This window comes from Schistosoma haematobium, chromosome 3 (assembly GCF_000699445.3).
Source record: "Schistosoma haematobium chromosome 3, whole genome shotgun sequence".
NCBI lineage: Eukaryota > Metazoa > Platyhelminthes > Trematoda > Strigeidida > Schistosomatidae > Schistosoma > Schistosoma haematobium.
The window spans coordinates 24,359,662-24,385,719 of record NC_067198.1 but is presented as its reverse complement, the minus strand read 5'-3'; the positions used below and the strand labels follow the sequence as shown (position 1 = coordinate 24,385,719).

General features: G+C 33.1%; 1 protein-coding gene across 1 annotated transcript in view; it reads left to right on the top strand.

Annotated features, from left to right (window-relative positions):
- Positions 1–2,026: 2,026 nt before the first annotated feature.
- MYO10_3 (Unconventional myosin-X) overlaps positions 2,027–26,058 on the top strand; it is a 99,781-nt gene continuing 75,749 nt past the window's right edge. Inside the window, exons 1-16 of the mRNA XM_051213370.1 lie at positions 2,027–2,123; positions 2,156–2,257; positions 2,295–2,380; positions 2,419–2,482; positions 2,515–2,624; positions 2,656–2,730; positions 4,087–4,296; positions 7,178–7,241; positions 8,166–8,279; positions 9,196–9,363; positions 10,905–11,006; positions 14,684–14,890; positions 19,140–19,367; positions 21,524–21,652; positions 22,602–22,813; positions 23,742–23,912. Of these exons, the coding sequence (XP_051069344.1) occupies positions 2,106–2,123; positions 2,156–2,257; positions 2,295–2,380; positions 2,419–2,482; positions 2,515–2,624; positions 2,656–2,730; positions 4,087–4,296; positions 7,178–7,241; positions 8,166–8,279; positions 9,196–9,363; positions 10,905–11,006; positions 14,684–14,890; positions 19,140–19,367; positions 21,524–21,652; positions 22,602–22,813; positions 23,742–23,912 (2,060 nt within the window). The 5' untranslated portion in view covers positions 2,027–2,105. The remainder of the gene's footprint in view (positions 2,124–2,155; positions 2,258–2,294; positions 2,381–2,418; positions 2,483–2,514; positions 2,625–2,655; positions 2,731–4,086; positions 4,297–7,177; positions 7,242–8,165; positions 8,280–9,195; positions 9,364–10,904; positions 11,007–14,683; positions 14,891–19,139; positions 19,368–21,523; positions 21,653–22,601; positions 22,814–23,741; positions 23,913–26,058) is intronic.

Genomic DNA, 26,058 nt, shown 5'->3' with positions numbered 1-26,058 from the left:
AGGGTAATTTGTTGGGTTATGCATGAGACCGTTCTATTCGAAATATATCAACATTTGTAACTGCTTTAACTTAACTAAAACTTCTCCATACATTTAATACATGAAAGTGATGCATTCATGCCACAGGGATGGAATATATGGCACTTATAATTTTATTAAGCAGAAATTCCATGTGTCGGGTGTACGGTTTAGAAATTACTAACTTCGGTTAAATGTTAACAAATGTATCTGGTTTAATATCGGACACTTTAATGACATAAGGAAAGTACTATCAATCAGATTGGATACATGTCAACTTATGGGGTGTACGATTGATAATATCCTCGGGCATAAGTCCGGCCCATCTTAAGTTGAAGTCTTTGTTCCCTCCCACTCGTTTGTATTTAGTATTCGTCGTATAAGTTCAAGTTGAAAATCGAATGAGTAAAGCGTCACTTCATAACAAAACCTAGGAGTGGCTTGTGATTAGAGAACCGTTGCAGGGTGTGATAGATTAACGCTTGATTTTCCATTTTGCTTCAAACTCATTCACCGATTACAAAACGTTTTAAAATTCAGTGTTAGGCTTCGTCAAATTGCGCAAACATAAACTAAGAAAACAAAATAGACTAGTTAAAATACAGTGTCGTAGATCAAAAGTTTGCCTACATAAGTTTTTGGTCAGTTAAAATAGGCTGGCAGTTGAATTACGTGAAGCCGACACTGTAAATATATAGTTAATGAGTTGAACAGACTATCGAATGACTCCAAGAAACTAAATAAGACAACAGTGTACTCGAATTCTAACGCTGGATGCTATCCTCAGTTATACTGACCTCCTGAGTCTACCTGAAGTTCCTAAATATCTAAATATGAAACAGTGCTCTGTTTGTACGTCACCAAGAATGTTAACCTTGAGCTGTTGTATCTGTTATCTTGAGAAACTACGTAAACACCATTATCAGCTATACGTAACACAAATCCGAAACACGTGGCATCAGTGCTTGTGAATTTTTAACAACTATATAGCTTTTGAAACACTTGATGAAGTGTTTCTTCGACTATTGTAGGTTGTTTAGTTTTATGTAGCTAAATAAAAGTTCTGTGTTGCTTTGGTGCTTCCTACCTATGGTTAATGGTAGTACTAGTGCGTCAGCTAGTTTTAATACAATCTCTGTAAACTCCGATGTCCTTTTTGACCAAATGCTCTTAAGTTGTGGAGAATTTGAACATGGCTGCTGTGATTTTCATTTGTTGAGCGAAGCTATGTTTTCGTAAATGCACATGATGCATAATCATTACACCTATCTGTGAAGTAAAGGATATAACATTGTGCGTCTGAAATGCACAAGTGTTTTATTTTAGAATTTACATTCGATGTCAAGAGACATCGCGAATTGCTAGGCTTACTGAAAAACAATGTAGGTGAATGTACGCTGGTTGTGAGTCTGTGCTTTGAGTAGCTTCGTCTTTTAAAATGGTACTAAACCATCCATGCCTTCCAAGATTTATGGTTAGTAATCCGTTGAATAGATTATGAGATGAATAGAAGTAAAGCGTAGCTTCTCCAAAATAATAAATATTGGTATTGAGCAGTGTAGTCGAATGTGTTAAAAATCGTTTTCACAAAAACGTCCACAATGTAAGCTTTAGGACCACTAACAGTAAGTGTAAAACTAAATATTACTAAAATGGCCGTCCGCAATCTGATACCCATTTTGTTTCAACTTTTGTTTCTCAGCTCTTCACAAGACCAGAATCCTTTAATAAACCTCAACAAACTTCTTGCAAAAACATATGGCATTCTATATTTGTGGAAACAGACATAAAAAACTCCAAAATTTGATTTATAATGGACTATGAAAATTGGTAGACCAAACATTAGCTAATATCATTTTTACCCAAAGATGAAGTAAATCGACAGGCATATTAGCAGCCTGCAACTACTCTTTAGATTATGAAACATACGCTTACACAAAAGGCCGTCCAAAAGTTACGAATTATTTACTTTTGTTAAGTACAACTAATTATTATTTGTTGGATTAGGCCAACCTTTAACAACAGGCAAATAGACCAATCAAAATTACACCATATTGCGGACGAAAACAAAGTGTTCACAACAGACAATGGGAGACTTTAAGAAAGTAGGCTACTTTTGCTTAATTTTATTTTTCAGGGTGACATTGTGACGTTTGTAGATCAGGGTTCTCAGTCATTCGGAGAAATATTGTCAGTGAGAAAAGATGATTGCGACGTGAAAATACTAGTTGATAAAGAGGTAGTTTACCGTATAATGCATTGAATTATCTTTCAAGGAAAGAGTTATGCGAGTTCTGCGTTCTCGGATGCAAAAAAGTGCCAAGATTATTGCTGAGGATATGGATAATATGGTGAACCTGCCGTAGGTTACTTTTTTAAATTTTTGGAAAACGTTTGTAGAAATATGTCGGCGATTTCTGTGTTACAAACCCTTAAACTACGTTACTCGCGATCAAAAATTTATGTAATCTGCTATTTTCTTAGTTTGCTTTTTAGACATATATTGGAAATATAGTTGTTTCTGTAAATCCATATAAGGATCTATTAATTGATGGACCAGAAGTAATGGTGAAGTATTTTAATCGAATGCTTACAAGTGTTCCAGCGTAAGATTAGATTTATCGTCTGAGCCTTTAGGCATTTATACGGACTTGCAGAAACGTTATATCAGACTGCCTTAAGAAATGAATGCGACCAAATTGTTGTCATAAGGTTTGTTATTAGTTCATTTCTTCTGTTAGTTTTTCTCACAAAGTGCATGATAAATAGCCGCCGTTAAATGTGGCTATTATATATTTATATATACTCTCTAATAATATTTACCACCATAAGGAACATGAAGCCTCAGGAAATAGTTACCCGTTTTCTGTCATCATATTTTATAATTGACTCTAGCTGGGAAGAATATCTGTGTATTTTCTCCATCCGTTCTGTGTGCGCAGTTTTGGCGTCAGTTTAGGACAAATAAAGAGCTGGTTGGCCTATATTAGTCTGATGCAGCTTTCTCAGAGCGTTGACTCAAGTTTCATCGTGTTTTGAGTAAAGGGTAGTTGATGATTTGACTAGAAATTGACAGATAGCAAATAAGTGAACATGAATTAATGAAAATGTCTGAACTGTCCTTGTAAACTGTTTGCTCTGGAAGATAATGAATTTGAAGAGACGTTGTTTGCAAATTAATACTACGGTATTTGAAGATCGTGATGATGTTACATTTAACATTTCTGCATAACAAGAATGATGAGTTTGGGTCAGAAAATCTGTTATCTTACGATAGATTTGAGGTTCTCAGGTGTGATAGGTTTTTCAAATCATTTCTGACATTTCACTGTCGTTCCCTTAGTTTGTTTGCATGTATTCACTACTCCAGTTTTGGCTGGACGAACGTCATGCACAATGCACAATGCTAGAATTGTGTTGACACGTATTTGAAGACTACGTACTGACTAAAGGGTTTTAAAAATTTCCACAGGTGTTGAATATGAGTGTGCGGTGTCTTTCTTAAGAGTGGCGTATAACAAAATTGATTATGATAGAAGACTAGGAAAGTCGAATGCAGGATCTATCGGTCTTGCGCCTCTGAGGAGTCCCATAATAGAACGGAATGGCCGTCATATGCTTCCAGGTTTTTCATGGTGGTTTAACTTCGATTGACTCATCAACCCAACCATTAAAATTACTATAGTATCAAAAAACCCCTTCTGATACTTGAAGAGTCATTAACATATCTGAGAAATAACGAGTCTTCGAATGTACACACTTGTTGCTGAATTTCATAAAACCCTTTTTTTACCGTTAACTATCTAGGACAAAACAATAAAACGTTTTGAAATAAAATATGTTGCAATGAAACCTTGTTACGATACTAAAAACACGACTTTTCAAGCGTTTCGAAAGTATTTTCTCTACTTCAATTTCTCTTACGAAAAACTAAGGATTCATGTCCTGAATTATCGTGGTAAGGAATAAACTTGTATTCTTTACGACTGACAATTAATTTAGTTTCTTTTGCATATTTTAACCTATATGAGTACATTTTTACTAACTTTGAAACATATTTCTTATTAGTGGTGAATCTGGCTCAGGAAAAACCGAAGCTTTTAAAAGAATCACTCAGTATCTTGCATGTACAAGTGAGCAAGGTAAAAACAGCCTGAGTTCAGTGGCCAGGCGAGTTTTGGAAAGTACTCCTATTCTTGAAAGTTTTGGGAACGCTACAACTGTTCGAAATGATAATTCCTCAAGATTTGGCAAGCTGGTGGAAATATTCTTTGCAAAGTATGCTTCAAGTTAGTGTGTGTTGTTATCATTTTTTATTGTTGCTTTTAATATTCATTCACTTAGTGGTGTCAGACTACAGCCGGTTTAGTCTAGGTAAATTACACATAGTTTTTAGAGCTTCATAAATGTAATAAACATGGTTGATTGATATTTATTTTACAGTATAGACTGTTGACCATGCGAAACTTTATTAAGTATATTTTTTAGTCTAATGTTACTTAAAAGGAATTAACAATTCTTTCCCAACGATTTTACTTCTAAGTTACCAAAATACTACGTCTGGTTTGCTATTTCACCATCTATAAATATTCAGATTCAGATGACGCAGTATATTGTAAATTTTTATACGTCATTTAAAATTATTGTTGTTTTAATGAGTTGTGGGAAATATATGTATTGATGTTTGGTAATCATCTACTCTAATTCAACTGATCTTAAAGCTGAACGAATATTTGCTCAAATAAAGACTCAATCAAATATATCAGTTGCATATGTGGTGTTCAGTTTTGCTGCATTTGTGAATTACCTAAGTGATCTCTAGTTCTGAAAATGTTGAACCGATTTTTATATATATTTCTGTTAAAAATTTTGTAAAACAACTGAAGCAACTCATAAGGGTTTACATAAAAGCTATTTGGAAAATGACTAGTTGATCGTTTATACAAAGATGTTTTACAAACCATGCCAAAATCACGAACTCGGATGTAAAAATACGTTTCATCATGTTAGTTCAACAGCTATTCACAATGTACCAACTGGTGAGTGAAAACTACTTTCATACTTGTAACAGCATGTAAATAATCAAACCTCATTATAATCATTTAAAATAAAAAACACCTATAAATTCATCAATCCACTATTCACACACTTTTAAGCGAAGTTCATAGTTCATCTGTAAAACAGATATCTATGTTATATCAAATCACTTGAAGCATATTAACTAACTTAGAGTTTGTATAGTAACAAGAGGCAAAATGCTTTTTAGTAGTTATTTTATGCACTGTCGATCAACGCAAATAACGTTTTGGAGTAGAGTTATTTCAAGTTTGCAAGTCTTCTTGTTTATTTTCAGAGTTTACATGTCAATAGTGAGAGACATCGCTAAGCAATAAATTTTATGTTGTACTTGATTATTTAAGAATACTCCAAAGTTGGGCTATTAAAGCATGCTATTTGTTATTACCTGTCTATTTGTGGTTAACAAATATTATTCCTGATTTATTCAACTGCCTGCTAAGCTTTTATAAGGTTTCCTATCTTCACTGTGACATAAACAGATATTTCAGTTTATTACATATACAAAGTAACTTTTTATCCTTACCTAAGTTATTAGCTGTAATAGAACTTCAGTGATAAAACTTTTACGGCAGCCAACTTAGAAAAAACTACCTGTTTTGAGGTTGCTTGTCCATCAATACTAATATTTCATAAAATTACTTCATGGATAATAAATAATTGTATTAAAGGTTGCCGATTGTTATGGTTTATGGTTTATTTTGATTTGCTTGTTTCCTGGTAAATATGTACAGTGTAAAAAGTTTAGTAACGCCTTGTTGTCAGTTTTCTGTTTTCTGTCACACCACCACGCATTTCAATCTTCAGTAGTGTGCTTATATAACAGATAAACTAAGATTGTCTTTTATGTTTGGGGGTTCACCTCAGTAAACGTTTTCTAAACGACTTCACATTAGTGTCATTATTTTAACTACACTGTTATATATTTTTGTTCATTCTTCCTACAAATTCTATTAAATAGGTTAACAACAGCTATCTAATAACCGCATGTTAATTATTTAAAATGTTACTGATGGGTTAAATAAATTATGTTGTTTACGCAAGTAATGTAATATTAGACATCCTGATTCAACTGTCGACTGGTCATTGAAATTGGTTTCGATATATATAATTATAATAGACGTGTGCTGAATAATTTCTTAAATGCTTCAATACGCAAAAATAGTCGTTTTTTAGCATCGTTATGAACGAAAACTTTTAAAACCAGGCAACAGGGCATGAAATTTTAATGAAGGATTAATAACAATAGTGATTGTTAGCAATACATGTGTATGGTGGTAGACAGATGTGTAAAACTTTGTGCTGACAGCGTATACATTGTAGGAAAATTATATTTTCTTTTTTTCTATCTAACATTAAACGATGAAGAATAAGCATTACAAAAAGAAAAATAATAGCACCAGGAACGGTCATAACTAAAATCAAGGTGAAAAGCTAAGAAAGGTAGTAAATAACAAAATGTGAAATGTCGTTACACCACATTCTAGTTAAATGATCTCATGAGAGACTGATTTTTGCAATGTTGAATGGGAGCATTATTAACTTTAAAATAACATCTATGAAGGTTGAAGTTATCTCTGAATAATATTATTAGGTGCAGCCTTCACAGTCAGTTGTATTTCCTATACTACAGTACTTGATATTTATCTCTTTTGTTGCTTTGTGTTAAAACAAACATCACAATACCATCGAATTTTGAATCAGTATTCTCAAAATGTAACTATGAAGTAATCTATAATTATTTCATTATTATTATATCATTTAGTAAATTATAGATCTTATGACTGTTGGACTTAAGTCTAAGTAGAACTGTTCTATCATTAGCCTTCACAAAATAGATCTTGCAAGTGGATTTGAAATTGACAGCTTAGTTCCATCACATTTTCAGGCACCTTTTTGAACCATGATTATTAAACATATTATTTCGGACTACGCAAATCATATATATTTAGCATGCTTATTCTAGTTACACCATAATTAATTAATTAATATCTCTGAATCGATTGTCATTTTTTCATTTCAACAGTGTTGTAGATTTCATGTATTTTAAGACAATTCGCATCTTTGTTTACGATTTGTTTAGGTCAATAATTATTGGAGCGAAAATCACTAATTTCTTACTTGAGAAATCTAGAATAGTGGGACAAGTGAGAGACAAAAATTTTATGCTCTTTTTTCGTATTCTTCTAGTTTCCTAGTAGTTTTACATTTTCCCGAAACTGGAGAGTTTGGTTGTAAATCTTTGTCATCATTAGTTTAAAGGAAATCATGATTTTGGTGATTACATTTACTATTATTATCATCATCAACTATTTTGAGACGTGTTACAATTTTTTCTTTGTATATTTCTTATGATGTGGTCAGTTGGTTTACTAAAATTATTGATATGATTTAGGTGGTTGAAATATTCGTTTAGTGACGGGATCGATCCCTAAATATATATTTTAGAAGATGAAACCATAGACCAGATGATTAGCTGTTTAGTTTATATACTAATAAATGAAAGCTACTATTTTTATTCAAGATCACGTGTGAAAATGAGTTACTTACCAACCAACAAATTAGTTATAAAGAGCGAACAAAAACGTTGCAAAAGAGACCAATAACCGCTCGTTCCAGGTCATCGCAGCAGTACAAGTAAATTTGGCATTTGGGAATTAATCTGGTTTCTTATTTTTTATTGATGATTGATGGCCCCAAGCGGTAGTCTATTCCTAAAGTAACTACATATCAGATAACTATAAAGGAAGACAATTCGTAACTCAGCTTCATATTTAGTATTTTAACGTCTTTACTGTAATCGCATCCAATTCAACGTTTATCAATAAAATCTCTATTATCCCATAAAATGTTTATATTACCTTATGTTACAGTCGAATATTAGTTTTACATATAAAACAATTTTCCATTGTTAAACAAAAATTTACACGGAAGGAAATACAAATTAGATTTCAATTTTTTCTTTACACATATTTCTTGTGTTCATGCAAACTACATAATTTTTTTTTCCCGAGCCTCAATAATTATATATACATACTTTATTAACAACTATATTTGTTGATTATTAACAGTCTGAAAAAGAACGTAACTATCATGTGTTCTATGAACTATTAAGTTCACTTGATAATGAGAGTAAGGCAAAACATCATCTTAAAAATGTTGAAGATTATCAATATTTAATGAAAGTAAGTTAATAATCTATTAATGTGTATTTTGCTTATTATTGTCTCGATTACTATATTATATTTAACATTAGCAACATTAAATGCATTACAATAGAAAAAATATGATTATTGCATTACCTATCATGTAAATCTTTAATTTCTTGTTTAGTTGAAGGTCACAGTGAAAATAAAATCATCTTAGTCGCAAATCGACTCATAAGACATTATTCTTCTCTATGAAGAAAAACTGTTTATTTGGGTATTTAAAATACGCTCAAGTAAACAATTTAGCCCCTGTACACTTCGATAAAACACTCTCAATACCAAGTCTATTTTCAGATTAGAATACATACATTAATTTGAAAATTAATTGATTCAGTAATGAATGACTAACCATCATAATTCGAAATTAATTTTAGAATAAGTTTCCTGGTATTTTAGAACGTCTCATGATGGAAAAGTTCATGTTTGTGAATTTGTCAATCAACATGAAATTGAATTTTTATAATAAACGATCATTAAAAAACAACTGACCGCAATTCATTAATAAGATATCAGATATCTCTTGGTATTACCATGTATTTTAAAGCACACGCTATTCCACCTTATTTTAATATATGGAGGAACATCTATGACAGCCTTTCGAAATACAGATTTTTATACCTATGGATTCAAAGAAAGTCTTAGTCTTGCCTATAACAAGAGCAGCACATTAAATGTTTACGTAATTGTATCGCTATATCAATAAATTACTTGGATCTTTCAATTAGTTCTCTCATATACTAGCCTGCTTTTTCATATTGACAATACGTTTTGTCATTTTGGTATTTGATAATCACCTTTTATTGATTAACTAGCGTACTTTAATCCTTAGTTGGGAAAACAAAGATTCAAATTAGAAGATAATTATGCATATCCATATTTTTTAATTCTACAGGATTCAAGACGTGCATTTAGTACACATTCTGATCCTGACGGTTTATCAATGTTACTTGAAAGTTGGCAAACATTAGGACTTCCACAAGATGAAATGGATTTATGTCTTCGTGTAATATCTGCTGTATTGCATCTTGGAAATATAACTTTTAAAAGTGATAATGATAAGGTCGGTCTTGCACAGTTTATACTATTGAATGTAGAAAATGAACTTACCGATTTTAGTGAACTTTAATTGTTTTTAAAATATGCTCTAGTTATTTTGTTACATCAACTAAAGTTTATAAAATTGATTTATAATTTGGAAAAAGATTATACAAATTTTAAAAATGAGTAAATGCATTAGTTTACTAGTGTATACTCAACGTATTTTAACTTGTCTCTAAGCTATTGTATGAAGTGATTTAGAAGTCCAGATGGGATCTGCTTAGCCTATGTTGAGTTTAAGGTGAGAAATAAGCGTTAGTTGATAGGTTTGCGAACTTTTATTGAATGAAGTATATTATATAAGTACATTAAACTTGTTGGACTGTATGACAATTAGTAGAGATTACGGATGTATACTAGAGTGAACAATAGGGCGCTAATTGTGTATTAGATGAACTAAAAGTTTTGTAAACTGAACTTAATAACAGAATTAATATGAATTCCAAACACTTAAAATAATGACATTAGTGACTGGAGTAAACAGTAATAGTAAACTATGTAATCAATCTCACTGTAAACTATACTTTATGCAATTTTTTTACTTTTTACATTGACTATTTTTAAAAGTTTCAATCACGAAAATTATTTCATATATGACACGGTGGGCTGTAATTCTACTAACTAGTATCGATTAGAAACAGTAATTCATTCGTCTGGTCCAAAATCGGAACACGAATTGAAAGCAAATCAAAGAAGATACAATAGTAAAAACATAAGAGTTTATGTAAAACTTATGATTCGCCTAGGATCTTTCTAATTCATTCACTAGCCCCGGTTGTTTTAAAAATGGAATTCGACAAGTCAACTACACTGTTACTGGAAGTTATGAAAGTGTTAAAGTTGTCTACTAATAATAGGCCCTGGACAGAATATAGTATAAAGTTGATAAACAAACGCTCAAACTCAATCTGTGAACAAATTTAAGAACAGTTTTGAAAGAATGGGTCTGATCAAGATTCAGTTAAGACTCACTATTATACCGATTACCAAGGTAGCGAACAGTGGTTGTACAACCTAAACTTTGCACTCAAAATTTTACACAACTACTCGTCTCTACCTTGGCCATAAATGTAGGAGTAAATTTTAGCTGAACTTCGATTTAACCCATTTCTCAAAAATGTTCAAATAATTTTCTAATTTCCTTTACTTTTGTATTTTTACATATTCTCAACATTCTTCTCTTGGTTTCTATATAAGTGCCAAAATTAAAAATATAATTATGAACTGAAGTACTTAAAGAAATCAGTCCAATGTTTAAGGAAAGTAGTCACTTGTCTCACAAAAGCGATTTAATCAAATGGTTAATTATGTAATGGGAAAAAGTGCATTACAAACAATAGAATAATAATCATTACAAATAAAGAAACACAATTACAAATATCATTTATTTTTATAATTCTCATATCTTTTAAAGGTTTACTTTATTTATTAATTAATTTTGTGGTTTATAGTTTGATGATCCCAATGTAATTCATTATTTTCCATCTATTCTTTTTTTGTTAGGATAACACATTTATTACAAATCCATTCGTTGCTGAAATCGCGGCTTCAGAGCTTGGTGTAGGTTTGACTGAATTAGCTAAAGTGATAACAATGAAGTTAACAGTAAGAATTATGCTATCGTTTAAATAATGTACAGTCTGATTATCATGTTGTAGAAAAATTTTAGAATTTCTATAAATTTCTGTAGTCCAAAACCATTGTTTTATTATTTTCTTAACTGTATAGTATTATCACTATACATTACCGGAATTATGGTCAATTGTATGCTTGAAAAAAAGATATATTTTTCTACCTTCTTGATATTATTGTACAGGTTGAACAGAGGGCTGATGACTAGATTATTCTGAGATATTGTATCACCAAATATAATGAAATTTTAGTGCTGCCCATTGTAAAATAGTTCCTTTTAGCTACCATACAATCCCACTTGTAATAAATATCCCCAATATATGTGTTTATATTTAATATGATATGCAAATATGTAAACTACTTAAAATATTTCAAAAATAACAACTTAACAGCATCGAATGGATAGCTCTATCGAAGCGATCCGAACAGGATACACGTATGTCAATAAGGATCTATTAAAATCCAGCCAAGATTATTAACAGCGGGTTGACACAAATCCTTTCTAATAATGATTTAAGTTTAGTTACATATTTACAACTTACTTAAACTTACGCCTGTTACTCCTAATGGAGCATAGGCCGTCGACCAGCATTCTCCAACCCACTCTGTCCCGAGCCTTCTTTTCTCGTTCCATCCAATTCTTGTTCATTTTTCTCATGTCTATCTCCATTCCCCGGCGTGATGTGTTCTTTGGTCTTCCTCTTCTCCTTTGGCCTTCAGGATTTCATGTGACGGCTTGTCTTGTGACGCAGTTGGGTGCTTTCCTCAATATGTGTTCTATCCACTTCCAACGCTTCTTCCTGATTTCTTCCTCCGCTGGGATCTGCTTTGTTCTCGCCCACAGTTGGTTGTTGTTCATAGTGTCTGGCCAACGGATCCGAAGTATTTTGCGTAGACAACTGTTAATAAACACCTGTATTTTCTGGATGATGGCTTTCGTAGTTCTCCAGGTTTCCGCACCATACAGTAGAACTGTCTTGACATTTGTATTGAAAATCCTGACCTTGGTGTTGGTTGACAGTCGCTTTGAGTTCCAGATGTTCCTCAATTGTAAATATGCTGCTCTTGCTTCACCGATACGCGCTTTCACATCTGCATCAGACCCACCATGTTCATCAATGATGCTGCCCAAATATGTAAAGGTTTTCACATCTTCCAAATCTTCTCCGTCAATTGTGATTGGGTTGGTGCATGCTGTGTTGTATCGGGGAATCTTGCTTTTCCCTTTGTGTATATTGAGACCTACTGCTGCTGAGGCTGCTGCTACACTGTTCGTCTTCTCCTGCATTTGTTGTTGCGTTTGGAATAGAAGGGCCAGATCATCTGCGAAGTCTAGATCGTCCAACTGCATCCTAGATGTCCATTGAATCACGTGTTTTCCTTCAGATGTTGACGTATTCATGATCCAGTCGATCACCAGGAGAAAGAGAAAGGGTAAGAGTAAGCAACCTTGCCTAACACCGATCTTCAATTCGAACGACTTTGTCAACTGTCCTCCATACATGATTTTGCAGTGTAATCCATCATATGAGTTCTGTATGATATTGACTATCTTCTGAGGCACGCCGTAGTGTCGAAGATGTTTCCATAGTGTTGTTCTGTCCACGCTGTCAAATGCCTTTTCGTAGTCAATGAAGTTGATGTAGAGTGATGAATTCCATTCAATTGATTGTTCCACAATGATCCGTAGAGTTGCAATTTGGTCTGTACACGATCTATCCTTACGGAATCCTGCCTGTTGGTCACGAAGTTGGGCGTCTACGCAGTCCTTCATCCTGTTTAACAATACCCTGTTGAAGACTTTGCCCGGTGTTGAGAGAAGAGTGATGCCCCTGTAGTTATCACACTTGCTGAGATCGCTTTTCTTCGGTATTTTGATCAGAAGTCCTTCTTTCCAGTCTGTTGGTACTTGTTCCTCATCCCAAATCTTATTGAAGATAATGTGGAGTATCCTTGCGGTTGCCGCTACGTCTGCTTTTAGTGCCTCTGCTGGGATGTTGTCTGGTCCTGCTGCTTTACCACTCTTGATTTGCCTGATGGCCATGCTTATCTCTTCAATTGTTGGTGGGCCAACATCGATTGGGAGGTCCGTGGGTGCTGCTTCGATGTTGGATGGGTTCAGTGGGGCTGGTCGATTCAAGAGTTCATTGAAGTGTTCTACCCACCTGTTTCTTTGCTGTTCAATGTTGGTGATTACCTCACCTTCCTTACTTTTCACTGGTCGTTCTGGTTTGCGGCGATTTCCAGAGAGTTTCTTTGTTATGTCATACAGTTGTCTCATGTTTCCTTCTCTTGCAGCCTTTTCCGCCGTCGTTGCTAAATCTTCCACATATTTACGTTTGTCGGTTCTGATGCTCCTCTTCACTTGTTTGTGTATTTCCGTGTATTCGGCTTGTGCCTTGGCTTTTTCTGCTCTTGTTCGACTGGTATTGATTGCTGCCTTCTTGTTCCTCCTTTCTTGAATCCTATCCAATGTATCAACAGTGATCCATTCCTTGTGATGGTGCTTCTTGTGGCCCAGGACCTCATGATATGTTGAAGTGATTGCCTCTTTGATCCCCTTTCAGTTGCTCTCCATAGTAGTTCCTTCTCCATTGAGTAGATCATGAAAGGCCTGGAACTTATTGCTGAGGACTATCTTGAATTTGTTGAGTTTGTCAGTATCCTGAAGAAAGGCCGTATTGAACTTCTGTGATGTTGTCCGCCACGTTGTGCAGTGCTTCTTTAGTTTCAATTTCATCTTGGCGACCAGCAAGTGATGATCTGATGCTATATCAGCTCCTCTCTTGGTTCTCACATCTTCCATCGTCCTCCTGAACTTTTTGTTGATGCAGATATGGTCGATTTGGTTCTGCGTAGTGTGATCCGGTGAAGTCCATGTGGCTTTGTGAATGCGTTTATGTGGGAATATGGTGCCGCCTATGACCAGTTTATTGAAGGCACATAGGTTTGCAAATCTCTCACCATTTTCGTTCCTTTCTCCCAGTCCGTGTTGTCCCATGATGTCTCCATATCCAGTGTTGTCCGTTCCAACCTTGGCATTGAAATCTCCCATCAGAATGGTCAGGTCCTTTGTTGGGCACTTCTTGACGATTGACTGCAGCCTATTGTAGAATTGATCTTTAGCGTCTTCATTGTAGTCGTTGGTAGGCACATAGCATTGGATGATGTTCATTGAAATGCCCTCTTTCTTTGTTTTGAAGGAGGCTTTGATGATCATTGGTCCATGAGAATCCCATCCTATACGTGCGTTTTGTGCTAGTTTGGACAGCCTCAATGCAACTCCTTGCATATGTGGAGCATTTCCTTCTTCATGGCCGGAGTATAACAGGAGTTCTCCTGAAGTTAGTCGTAGTTGTCCAACTTGCGTCCAGTGTGTTTCACTGACCCCAAGCACCTCTAGGTTGTATCTCCTCATTTCTGCAGCGATTTGGAAGGCTCTCCCGGTGTCCTACATTGTACGAACATTCCATGTACCTAAATATTTACAACTAGTGATATTTTATTAAATTAAATTCATTTATATAAGGATGAGTTTTTTTAAAGCTTCAGTGGATTTTATGTAGTAAATACTTGCAATTTTGTTCATTAATAAATAATACTTTTGATTTATATTTAAACTTATTTTTCTTTTAACAATTTCCGTTCAGGAAACATCTATTGACAAACTTTGGAGTCCGGTTAACGTTGCTGGTGCAATTGTAAATCGTGATTCTATTGCGAAAAGTTTATATGCAGAATTTTTCGATAGATTAGTGGAGAAAATCAATATGAAAAACGCACCTCCGGATTACATGGATTCAGACACAAAATCATCTCTACGTGCAATCGCTTTATTGGATATTTATGGTTTTGAAGTAATTATTGGTATTGATTTGGAATTGACGCTTTTCAATTTCAGACTTATTCAATTAAATACCTTTTATACAATTTTTGCTTATTTGTTCGATGGGTGCTTTGCTTATATGTTTTATTGTTAGATATATTTTTCTTCATCATCGTTTAATGAATTTTGAGTTTGATTTAAAGGCTGTAACGAAATAAGTGGTAACGATATAATGTTGTCAATCTTTGTTTCATACATTTACAACAATCACGGTTGTAACCATTCTTATAATCTACCTAGTGTGTTGCTTATTGAAAGTATTGTTTCTTTTAAATATTTTTTGTCGAATGCATCAATCACTTGTGGAGCCTAACAATCAAGGTGATGTCCAGTCGAGGTTTTTTTCTGATAGTTATAAGACAATGAAATCCTTTCACTAAAACAATTATTTTAAAGCTTCTTCAGATAATTTTTGGAAATATTATAAACAAAGGAGTAAACAGAAATTTAATGAATTTTATTGTGATGATTGTATGTTGTACATTTTGATGGTGTAATTGCATGAATTGAGGTTACCGGACATTTCTCCATTGATTTATTTCCGAATGTTTCTGGGATCTGGTGGTTTATGTTAAAATCACTTACTTTACTTACGCTTGTAACCCCTCATGGAGAAGCATAAGCTGGCCACCAGGATTCTCCATCGAACTTGTCCGGGGCAATCATTTCCAGTTGTTTCCAAATGCTATTTATTCTTTTGATACATGCCCTTCTTGGTCTACCTCTTTTTTCTTCCCTTCTGGACTCCAAGTTAGGGCATGCCTCGTGATGCAATTTGTTGATTTCCGCAATACATATCCTATCCACCTTTAATGTCCTTCCTGGTTTTTTCTTCGACTGGAAGTTAGTTTGTTCTCTCACACAGTGGGTTGTTGCTGTTGGCATCCGGTCAACGGATCTAGAGTATCTTGCGTAGCCAACTATTTATAAATATCTGTACCTTTTTGACGATAGTTATAGTGGTTGTCCAAGTTTCCTCTCCGTACAGTTAAAACAGTATTGACTTTCGTGTTGAAAATCCTGACCTTGATATTGGCTGACAGTTGTTTTGTGTTCCATACGTTCTTCAATTATAAGAATCTTGCTCTTACACTATCAATCTGTTGCTTCATATCTGCATCAAATCCACCTTGCTTATTAATGATGCAGCCCAGGTATATAAAACTTTTCACCTCTACATAAAAGCAGAACCTAAAGAAAATGTAATAGAAGTTAAGCCTTTCATTAAAATTTGTACACTTAAAGCAGTCCATTGAGTATACTATAGGCCTGTCAACTAATACATATCTGCTAGTGAATGGCAAAATAGGTAACCATAATAAATCTAAGTTAGTTCGAGTTGATAAATTATCAGTAAGCACTCTCCTACTTCATCAGAAAAGGTTATTAAGAAACTACATTGTAACACCTTCTATACGAAGCAAGTTACACTCAAATTTTTCAGCTAGTTATTAACCTTAAAAAAACTTTTAAAATACTTTAATTTCGGTCAATGAACTGTCAATAAGGTTGCGTAAAGACCTCCAATCCACACTGTCAAATACTTTCTCGTGCTCAAGAAACTTCATGTTTAGTGACGAGTTTCATTCAATTCATTGTTCAACAATGATCCGTAGTTTCGTGATTTCGTCTGTGCATAACCAATACTTAAGGAATCCAGCTTGTTGTTCTCGAAGTTAGGCTTCTATTGAATCTTTCATCCGGTTCAGCAACACTGTTGAAAAACGTCCCTGGTATCAATAGTAGATTGATGCTTCTATTGTTTCCACATTTACTCAGATCTCCTTTCTTTGTCCTTGACCGGTCTCTCTGGTTTACTATATTTCCCTATCAGTTTCTTCGTCGTGTCATTTAGTTGTCTCATATTTCCTTCGCTTGTTGGTTTTTCCTTTGCCGTTGCTAGTTCTTTCACGTATTTATTTTTGTCATCCCTAATGCTCCTCTTCATTTGCTTGTTTGCTTCCGTGTATTCAGTTCGTACCTTGATTTTGTCTGTTGTTGTTCGCCTGTTGATAATTGCTATCCTCTTGTTCTTCCTTTCTTGAATTCATTGAGTTGGTCGTAATCTCTAAAGAAGGCTGTATTGAGCCCGTGTAATGCTGTTTTCTGAGTTGTTCAGTGCTTCTTTGGTTTCATATTGATCTTGGCAACCACCAGGTGGTGATCCGAAACTGTGTCGGCACATCTTTTCATTCTCACGGCTTCTACTGACCTTTTGAATTTTGTATTGATGCAAATATGATTAATCTGGTTCTCTGTAGTTTGTTCCGATGAGACCCATATAGCTTTGTGTGTGTGTGTGTGCACACAGATTTTCAAATCTCTCTCGATTGTCGTTCCTTTTTTCCAGTCAGTCAAAGTCACCCCATGATATCTCTATAACCGTTGTTGTCCATTCCGAATTAAGTGTTTAAATCTGCCATCAGGATGGTCAGTTCCTTTCCTAAGCACTTTGCTATGATTAATTGCAGCCTCCCATAAAACTGATTTTTATCATCGTCATTGCTATCATTGGTGTTTGCATAAAATTGGATAACATTTATTGTGATTCCCTCATTTTTTGTTGTGAAGAATGATTTGATAATTCTGGATGCATAAGATTCTCATCCTGTAGGTGCTTTACGTGCTTCTTTGGATAGCATCAGAGCAACTCCTTGAATGTTTGGGGCATTTTCCTCTTCGTGACTAGAGTGCAGCAGCATCTCTTCTAAGTCTAACCCTTTGTGTCCAGCTTGGGTCCAATGGATTTCACTTATTTCGAGAACCACCAAGTTGTATCTTCATTTCTGAAGCTTTTTGACTGGTCTCCTCGGCTTCCAACATTTTCCGGACACTTCATGTACATATCAAAATTGTTGCTTTCGTTATTAGAAGGGGCACCGGTCTTGTGACTTACAAAAAATCTCAATTTTCACCATGTTGCATCACAATTCTTCTGAATGAAGATCGTTCAACTAGGGGGAAGAATTTAGATTGTTTATTCTGTTTAGGACTTTTTCAGCAATGTTGTTTCCCACGGGATGGGATTGCTGACCTCATTCTTAACCCTTCTTCTGTTCGAACTTGGGGTCGGGTGTAAACCTAGAAGGCCTAGGGGTGGAGTTATGTTAAAATTAACTGTTTGTAAATAATCAAACAGAAATAATTAACAATATCTTTGTCTCGTTTATCAAACCTGTTACTTTTGTCCTAATTAGTACATCATTTTGATGACGTCTAGAAACCTCACAATCATTCAAATATATCCGGATTAACGTTAGATGTTTTTGTCGAAAATTATCAATTTATGTTACTAGAGTGAATTATAAGAATTAATCCTTGAGTTAATTTCAAAGTTGTAGATGTATTTATGAAAATTGGATTGAGCCATTTATTTTTCAAAAAATAATCATCAAAATATCTATACCTATTGGAAATTCATGTAAATCAAAAAATGATGAGGTACACTCTCCATATATTATCATACAGTTATCCTTTGGTGTTTACCTTCGTTCCGATTTAATAGTTATTAAACTTTCTTGATTCATGAACAAAAGTTAGACTGATGTTGAAAGAGTTTAATAATGTAATCCTTTCGAAATGATAGTTCTTGACCTTTCGACTTTTAAATAGAAATATAACATTGTTCAAATTAATCGTATGTTTTATTTCTTAAACGTTTCTAACCCTAGTTGACTAGACATCTGAACAAATTGCCAAGTGACTATATCTCTGTATTACATAAAATATAATAATATATCGCTAAATTTGGTTTCACAACCTGATGTCTTATACTCTGAAATAAAAAAATGTGGCAGGTAGATTGTTACTGGTTCATCTTTCTAACTTTAAGTTCCACTTTTAATTTGTGGATGAGATTTTAACTCTGGAATAAAACTGTTAGTTCAAATTTGGGTATTGTGGTCAACTAGCTACTACTAACTTTCATGAATGGGATTTTAGAATACGAGCTTTGATGCTTCAACAAACAGTAAAACTAAGCGTTCTCAAAGTAATAATTTTGTATTACTTTTCTTGTTTAAATTTCTAAATAACAATGAAAGACGAAAAAATCACCTAATAAAACATACTAACGGACAACGAAGTAAAATCATGTTGCAGTTGTTAATAATAATAATGACAACAATGATGCTTCTTCATTGATTGTTATTTCTCACTACTAAAATGAATTGAGTTATTCTGAACCAGAATCTTCTTATTCCATTATGATTATTTTGTAGAATCTTCCAACTAATTCACTAGAACAGTTTTGTATCAATTACACAAATGAAAATTTACAACAATTTTTCAATCATAACATATTTGAATTGGAACAAGAAGAATATCGAGCAGAAAATATTAGTTGGCAATATGTTCAGTTCCCGGATAACCAACCCATTATTGATTTAATAGCTGGTAAACCGAATGGAATAATGCATTTATGCAATGATGAAGCCAGTTTAGTCACAGTAAGTCCACGAAGTATACAATCATTTACTAAATTACTAGTTGAAATCTTCACAATCTTCAATTTTCCTAACCAACTGATTAAACAAAAGATTTGTCTTTTTTTTGAAGTACTCGCGTATCACAGTTTTCTATGCACTAAAATTCTGCATAATTGAAATAAAATTTATTTATTTTAATGGCATAATGAAATGGGATTTGTTGCTATTTAATGTAGTGAATTAAAAATGAATAAAAACATTTAGAAATCATGATGAAGCGATTTAAATAATAAATATCTATTTATCTCAGAATATGTCATTATCGAATATATAATCGTTACGATTTCTATGAATGGAACATAAACAGTTTTGAAACCTATAAATTGTATAATAATAGTAGTCACAGCATTAGTTGTTTGATATTGAATTCTGTTGTGATTAAAGTTTATTTGGAAACGAGCATACATTTTAGTGGCCCTTTATCTGACTCCGATTAAATCGTATGTATGATTGCTATCGAAATATACATCCCGGCTACCATTGGATATAATCATGGATTTAAATCGCTCAAGTGGATAACGGAATTAAAATAAGTCAAATACGAGAATGAATTTTGAATACGTATGTTTCATACACTCGTTGGTCTGAACAGACAATCAGGGAAAAGAATAGAAAATAAATTACAGACACGTGATGAATAGGGTAATCAACTAACATACACACGATCATATAAAAAACAGGATTAATAAGCGAATAAGTAGTGACGTGAAAATATGACCTGAGAAGAATAAATAAATTGCTATGTCCAGAAGCTAGAATAATCTATGCTAGCTTGACATAGTACCAGCCACTACAAAATCATTATGGATGATTCTCCTTTATATTTTACCTAAACTGCTATCGGAAGACAATCAATGTTATTTCCTGTATTTGGTGATTGCAAATTAATAACTTGGTATTGGTTGGTGAACTAGATTCATATTTTGAAGTTTTCATATATGGTGGTGGTACTGTCAGGGTACCGAAAAAGACGAATATGGGACGTGGCTGGACCTGGGATCCAAAGTTGATTGTTTTAACTACCAAACCATCTTTCTAGCATATAATTGTCGATAATGACTAGAATTTTATCTAGGATCCTTACAGTTTGTATTACCAGCTATGAAGGCTAAAAAGCATGGCATTAGTTGTTACCTAATAACAGATTATTCTTTTTAATTCATAACTGAAATAATTTAATGATAAGCTATTTAGTAATATTTACTAAATGTTTCAAAGAATCAAAAGCTGAAAGTAATTTTAAGAACTCTTTAATCTTGGTCATTGGATTTGTATTATGATGTAAGTGTATTTATTACAAAATCCATTTCACTTATTTTTTTCTTAGATTTCTGTGAGATTCAGTTTGTTGTGCTTTAATAATCAAAGTATTCTACATGTGTTCGATTCTGAAAGAAATAATTCACTTATATTCAATAATAATGAACTTTCCAATACATTTTTGTTCTCCAAACGATATCATATAGTGATTAAGCATTGAAAAATTAGGTTAATATAAAAAAGTCCTTCCGTTTAAGTAAATTAAGGGTGAAGTTAAGACGAAAACGAACGCAAAAATATATCTATTGAAAATCAAATTTAAAACAAATACATCCAGCAGGTAATTATTGTATTGTTCTAAAAAAATGTACAAACGTTTTCATGATAATGTAGAGCTTTATAATTCGTATACAATAATGGTTAGTAACTGCGACATATCTCATAAACACACAGTTGTTCCTGTTTAAGTCCCTTGGATACGGAGTTATCAACAAGAAAGCTAAATAAGGTTTTTTTATAGTTGAATTTCTCATGTGTTCAAAATGCTTCAAGTAAGTGGACATTTTTGATTTTCATGCTATTGTTTTTTAGAAAACTAGTTCCATTTTGTCATTTGAGTACTTATGTAAAAATCTGTGGGCATCAATACAAATATACTCTCTACAGTATTTTTGCTTACGCATACAGTGGTATGTGATAGCATGAATATAAATCCTTCTGATACACATATTGTTTGGAACCAAGGAATTTATGAAATTGAAACTGTTAATTATCTGTTAAATTAATTTATGATATTCTTATTGCATAGCAATTCAACTGAAGTTCAAAAATTTCTATTTTCTACTTTTTTATTAAAGGGGACAGATAAGTCGTTTCTACGACAATGTCAATATCATCATAAGAATCATCCAAATTTTAAAATGAATAAGATACAAGGAAATAATTCGTTTACTATTGCACATTTCGCTGGTGAAATTGTTTATGATGTGAGTAAGAATAAAATGACTATTGTGGCAAATTCCTTCATTGATCAGTTGATTATCAAAATGTCCTGTTTTTTCGTTTAAATACAAGTCAGATTCGCTTGATATTTACATGTCGAGATCTATATATCACTAGAAGCTACTTTAAATAAGTAATCATGTTCAGGAAAATGTGTTTATAAAAACGGCTTACAATAGAATTTCATCAGTTTTCGTTTTATAATCTCATCAACTAACTATTAATTTAAACCGAAATTTGACTGGTTGTACAATGGGGTTTTTAACTTCCCTTAATTTAATCCATTTTTACCCTGCTAACTGTCCGGTAAATATTTATATTTGTGAACTTCCATATATTTGTAATACTGTGACTATTTCAAAGATTTGATTCACGAATCAGTTCCAGTTAATGAGTTACTTGATCAATATGTTATACTTCAAAATGGCAAGCATAATTCGATTCATTGATTCAGTCCTCTTGAATTGTATGATGGTCTTAGAGTCCGTTATGTCTATGCTTTATTGCATAAGAGATTTTAGGTTATTTGAAAATTTTGATATGAAACTTAAAAATTGTTTAGTAATCGATAGTTTTTGGATCATTTTCTATTAGTGTATGTTTATTTAAACCACGAAGTGAAAAAATTTAGTTGTAGAACTTCCTTTATTTAGTTGACATTTACTAAAAGTAGCAGGAGAATAAATGTTCCAGGTATTTCTTAAAAGAAAAACCAGTGAAAACTTAAAATACCAAGAGTCTTTGAATATGATTCTACATAACAAGTTGTCTTCAAACTCAATTCTATCGATAAGTTTTATCTCTACTGTTTAATAATATATCGAATATCTAAAACTACTGTACTTATTGTTACTAACAGTACTTAATTACTAAAAAATATAAATTAAAAAGAAATCATAAATCAATAAATATAAATCTACAAATTTATTGTAGGTAAATGGATTTGTTGATAAAAATCGTGAGAAAATTCGTGGTGAACTGCTTGCTTTATTAACTAAAAGTAAAAATTCTGCAGTAGCGACTATGTTTCGTAATGTTCAAGCTCAACGCACTGGTGTCAGTGGTACAGGTCCAAAATTGAAAACCTCTTTAGTTTTAACAACAATGAATAATTCACTGCAACAGTTAATGGAGAAAATGAGAATGTAAGTATCGGTGTTCAGTTTTCTTGTAGCGACAAAGTTATATTTTAATATTATTTTAATTTTAAGATTTTTGCTTTTTTTCCCCAAAAATGGGTCTATCACACATTATGAAAATAAGACCAGATATCAAATGCTCCAGACATTTTATTAACCAAATTAAAAGCCAGGAATCAGATCAGTTGTAGTTGTTTTATGTTAATTGACTAATAAAATATTTTTATTTTTTAATAGCATTAAAAGATACTGAAAACCATAATAGTTAATTTAGAAATATAATAACGTTTATTATGTATGGTGTTGGTAAAATGGGCATAAACTGTCTTTTGTTTTTCATGAATTATTTTCATTAATTTTTTGCTGACTATCTGCTATTTATTCGATTATCTAAAACTACTTTGAAAATATTTCACCAAATCTCAAAATTGATTGGTGTTAGCAACAGAGAATTGTGTAACTGTTTGATTGATTTGGTGAATCTACAATAGGAAACTAAATAATATTTTTTAAAAAAACTACATATATTCTTTTTTATTTAATTGCTTATAGACTACAGTTAATTTACATTTAGAAGCCATTCAGCTTCTAAAGTGATGAAAGTCATATACTATGTGAATACGGAAAATTCCTGTGTTTCATTTCAAAATTATGTGACTTGGATGACTGTGATTTAAAAATTATCGCCGAATGAATAGAAAGGAAAAAACGGATAGTTTTCTATATCCCCTGAGACAATAAGATATTTTTTATGTTTTTACTATTTCTGTTGCTGATACATGTTTTCGTACAGAACGGATTGTAAGCATACATATGAATATATGAAAACTGTCCATTCATAATTAAAGACAGTTTTATATTTATTTGTTGTTTGTTCGTTCATCCATTGTTTACTTATTCCCCTTTTACCTTTTAATCAAATAATTATATTAAGGAATAAGCCAAGTTTTGTACGTTGTATTAAACCGAATATGAAAAAAGAGCCAATGGTATTTGATGATGCTGTTGTTATGGATCAATTACGTTACGGTGGTTTACTAGAAACTGTTCGAATAAGAAAATCTGGTTTTCCTGTCCGTATCAGTTATGAATATTTTATCGAGCGGTACGTATGTCACGAACATGACATGTAACTGTATCTCGATTCTTAACGTTTTATACTTCTCAGGATTTTATTATTCTACAGTTTGGGTTCATATAATAAACGTATAATTAATTTTTGCACACTGGGTTTGTGTTTAGTTTGGCATCTACAGAAATAATGATCATATTACGTCATGTATTTTACCTCATACTGTTTCACATTGCCAACTTATGTCTTGCGCACTTGTCGATTATCACGTGACAAGATTGTTTATCAGAATAACATGTCAACCGGCACCAGCAGCCTTACGTCTACTCTGGATCCTTACTGGTCCTCAAAATAGTAACTTCTAGACTAGCCCTGCCTGTTGAGTCCAGAACTTAAACTCAACCTCCACTGTATGAATAACATATTTCAGACATGTTTTTTATATACAAGCAAACCAGACCGCATCGCACCGTAAAACAAAACAATAGCATTTATACAACACTAACAACTCATTTAAATTCCCCTGATCAGTGAAACATTACTTCCTTTTTCGCTATCATGGAATAATAATTAGTTGAACGTTTTAACTAAAACGTATATTTCGCGAATTGTCCTTTTGTGGGTCATTTTGGTTGGGATGGTGGAGATTTTATAGCTCAGGTGGGTGATTTTGATGAAGTTTTTGTTCTCTGAGCTGGCTGGTTTGGTCGTGGAGCTTTCATCGTTCTTCTGAACGACACCATCAGCACAAAATTCAGATAGAAGTGAAGTGTTCGAATTTCTCTATATGCGTTTCACAGCTTGTTCTGTACAACTCGATGTTGATTGGTTCTTATTGACCTTAAATTTGTCATTGTTTACTTCCTTGTTTTGGTTGTGTCTCCTATTGTTTTGATTTTTGCTCCTATGTTTGTGCATAATTTTCCTCATTTGTTGATAAATTGGGTCGATTTCAGTATGCTTGTTGATTGGTGATTGACCGGAGTACCAGGCTTTTAAAAATTTTCTGGTGTTTTTGGAATTTTCTCTGTCTAAGATTTCCACATATTTCCAACTGAATGAGTGTTGGCAGTTGTCCACGTGCATTGATATAAGTGAGGAAATATCATGGCGTTTGACTGCTAATTGATGTTCATGTAGACGAAGGTGAAGGGGGCGTCCGCTTTGTCCGATGTAGTGTTTTTCGCAGTTGGCACGATTTATTTTGTAGATGATGTTTGATTTGTCTTCCTTTGTTATTTCATCCTTTGGTTTGCATAGGATTGATTGTAGTGATTTTGTCGGTTTGTGTGCCACACTTATCCCGAAGGTTTTCAGCAGTCTCGTTGCGGTTTCTAATATGCCTTTTATGTATGGTAGGGCGATCAACAAAAGGATCATTTCGGTTGCTTGTGCCGCTTATGATGTGAGCTCTATTTTGTTCACCTCTCAGATGGTGATTACACTGCTAAGAAAATCCACTGAGTTTTCCTGTAGCTATGAAATATGGCCTGTCAAAGAAACTTTTCCTGTCAGTTTGAGGTGGCGGAGATTGTTGAATTTCATTGAAATCATGTTTTGATCTAAGATCACCACTGAAAACCTAGAAGCAATGGACGCCCTTTTCGTTCTCGTGTGGGACGTTTGTGTATTGCAAGTATATAATCATACACCGAAGTATAAGTAGTGTAATATAGAGTCGTCAAATAGGTATCGCTTAAGTAAGGAATAAGATCTCAAATCGCTATAGTAACTTGATTTATGAGAGTGAGAAACGACATCAGTATATGTATCTGTAGCATGTGTTGCCAGTAACTAACTACTTATTACTCCAACTAGCAACTCAGAATGCTACGGACTAGTGCCTGACCCTGCGTTTTATGTGATCAAAGATTAATGTTTAGATTTGATGAAATCTATGTTTAAGTTTTTTGTCAGTTTTACAATCAAATTGACGTGTTATTTATTGTACAATTAGAAATTGGGTAAATAGTATAAATGCGTTAAAGTTTTTAATCGTACCCATATTTTAAAACAAAAACTATCATGATAGATTTCTTCTTAGCTAACTAAATAGTCTCAATCGTCAATTGAATACAAATGAAACATGTTTCTCATATTTTCAAAATTATATCCTCTAGAAATTCAAATGAATATCTTTTTAAAGACAATAGTCAACAGTGGAAATATGTATGAAAAA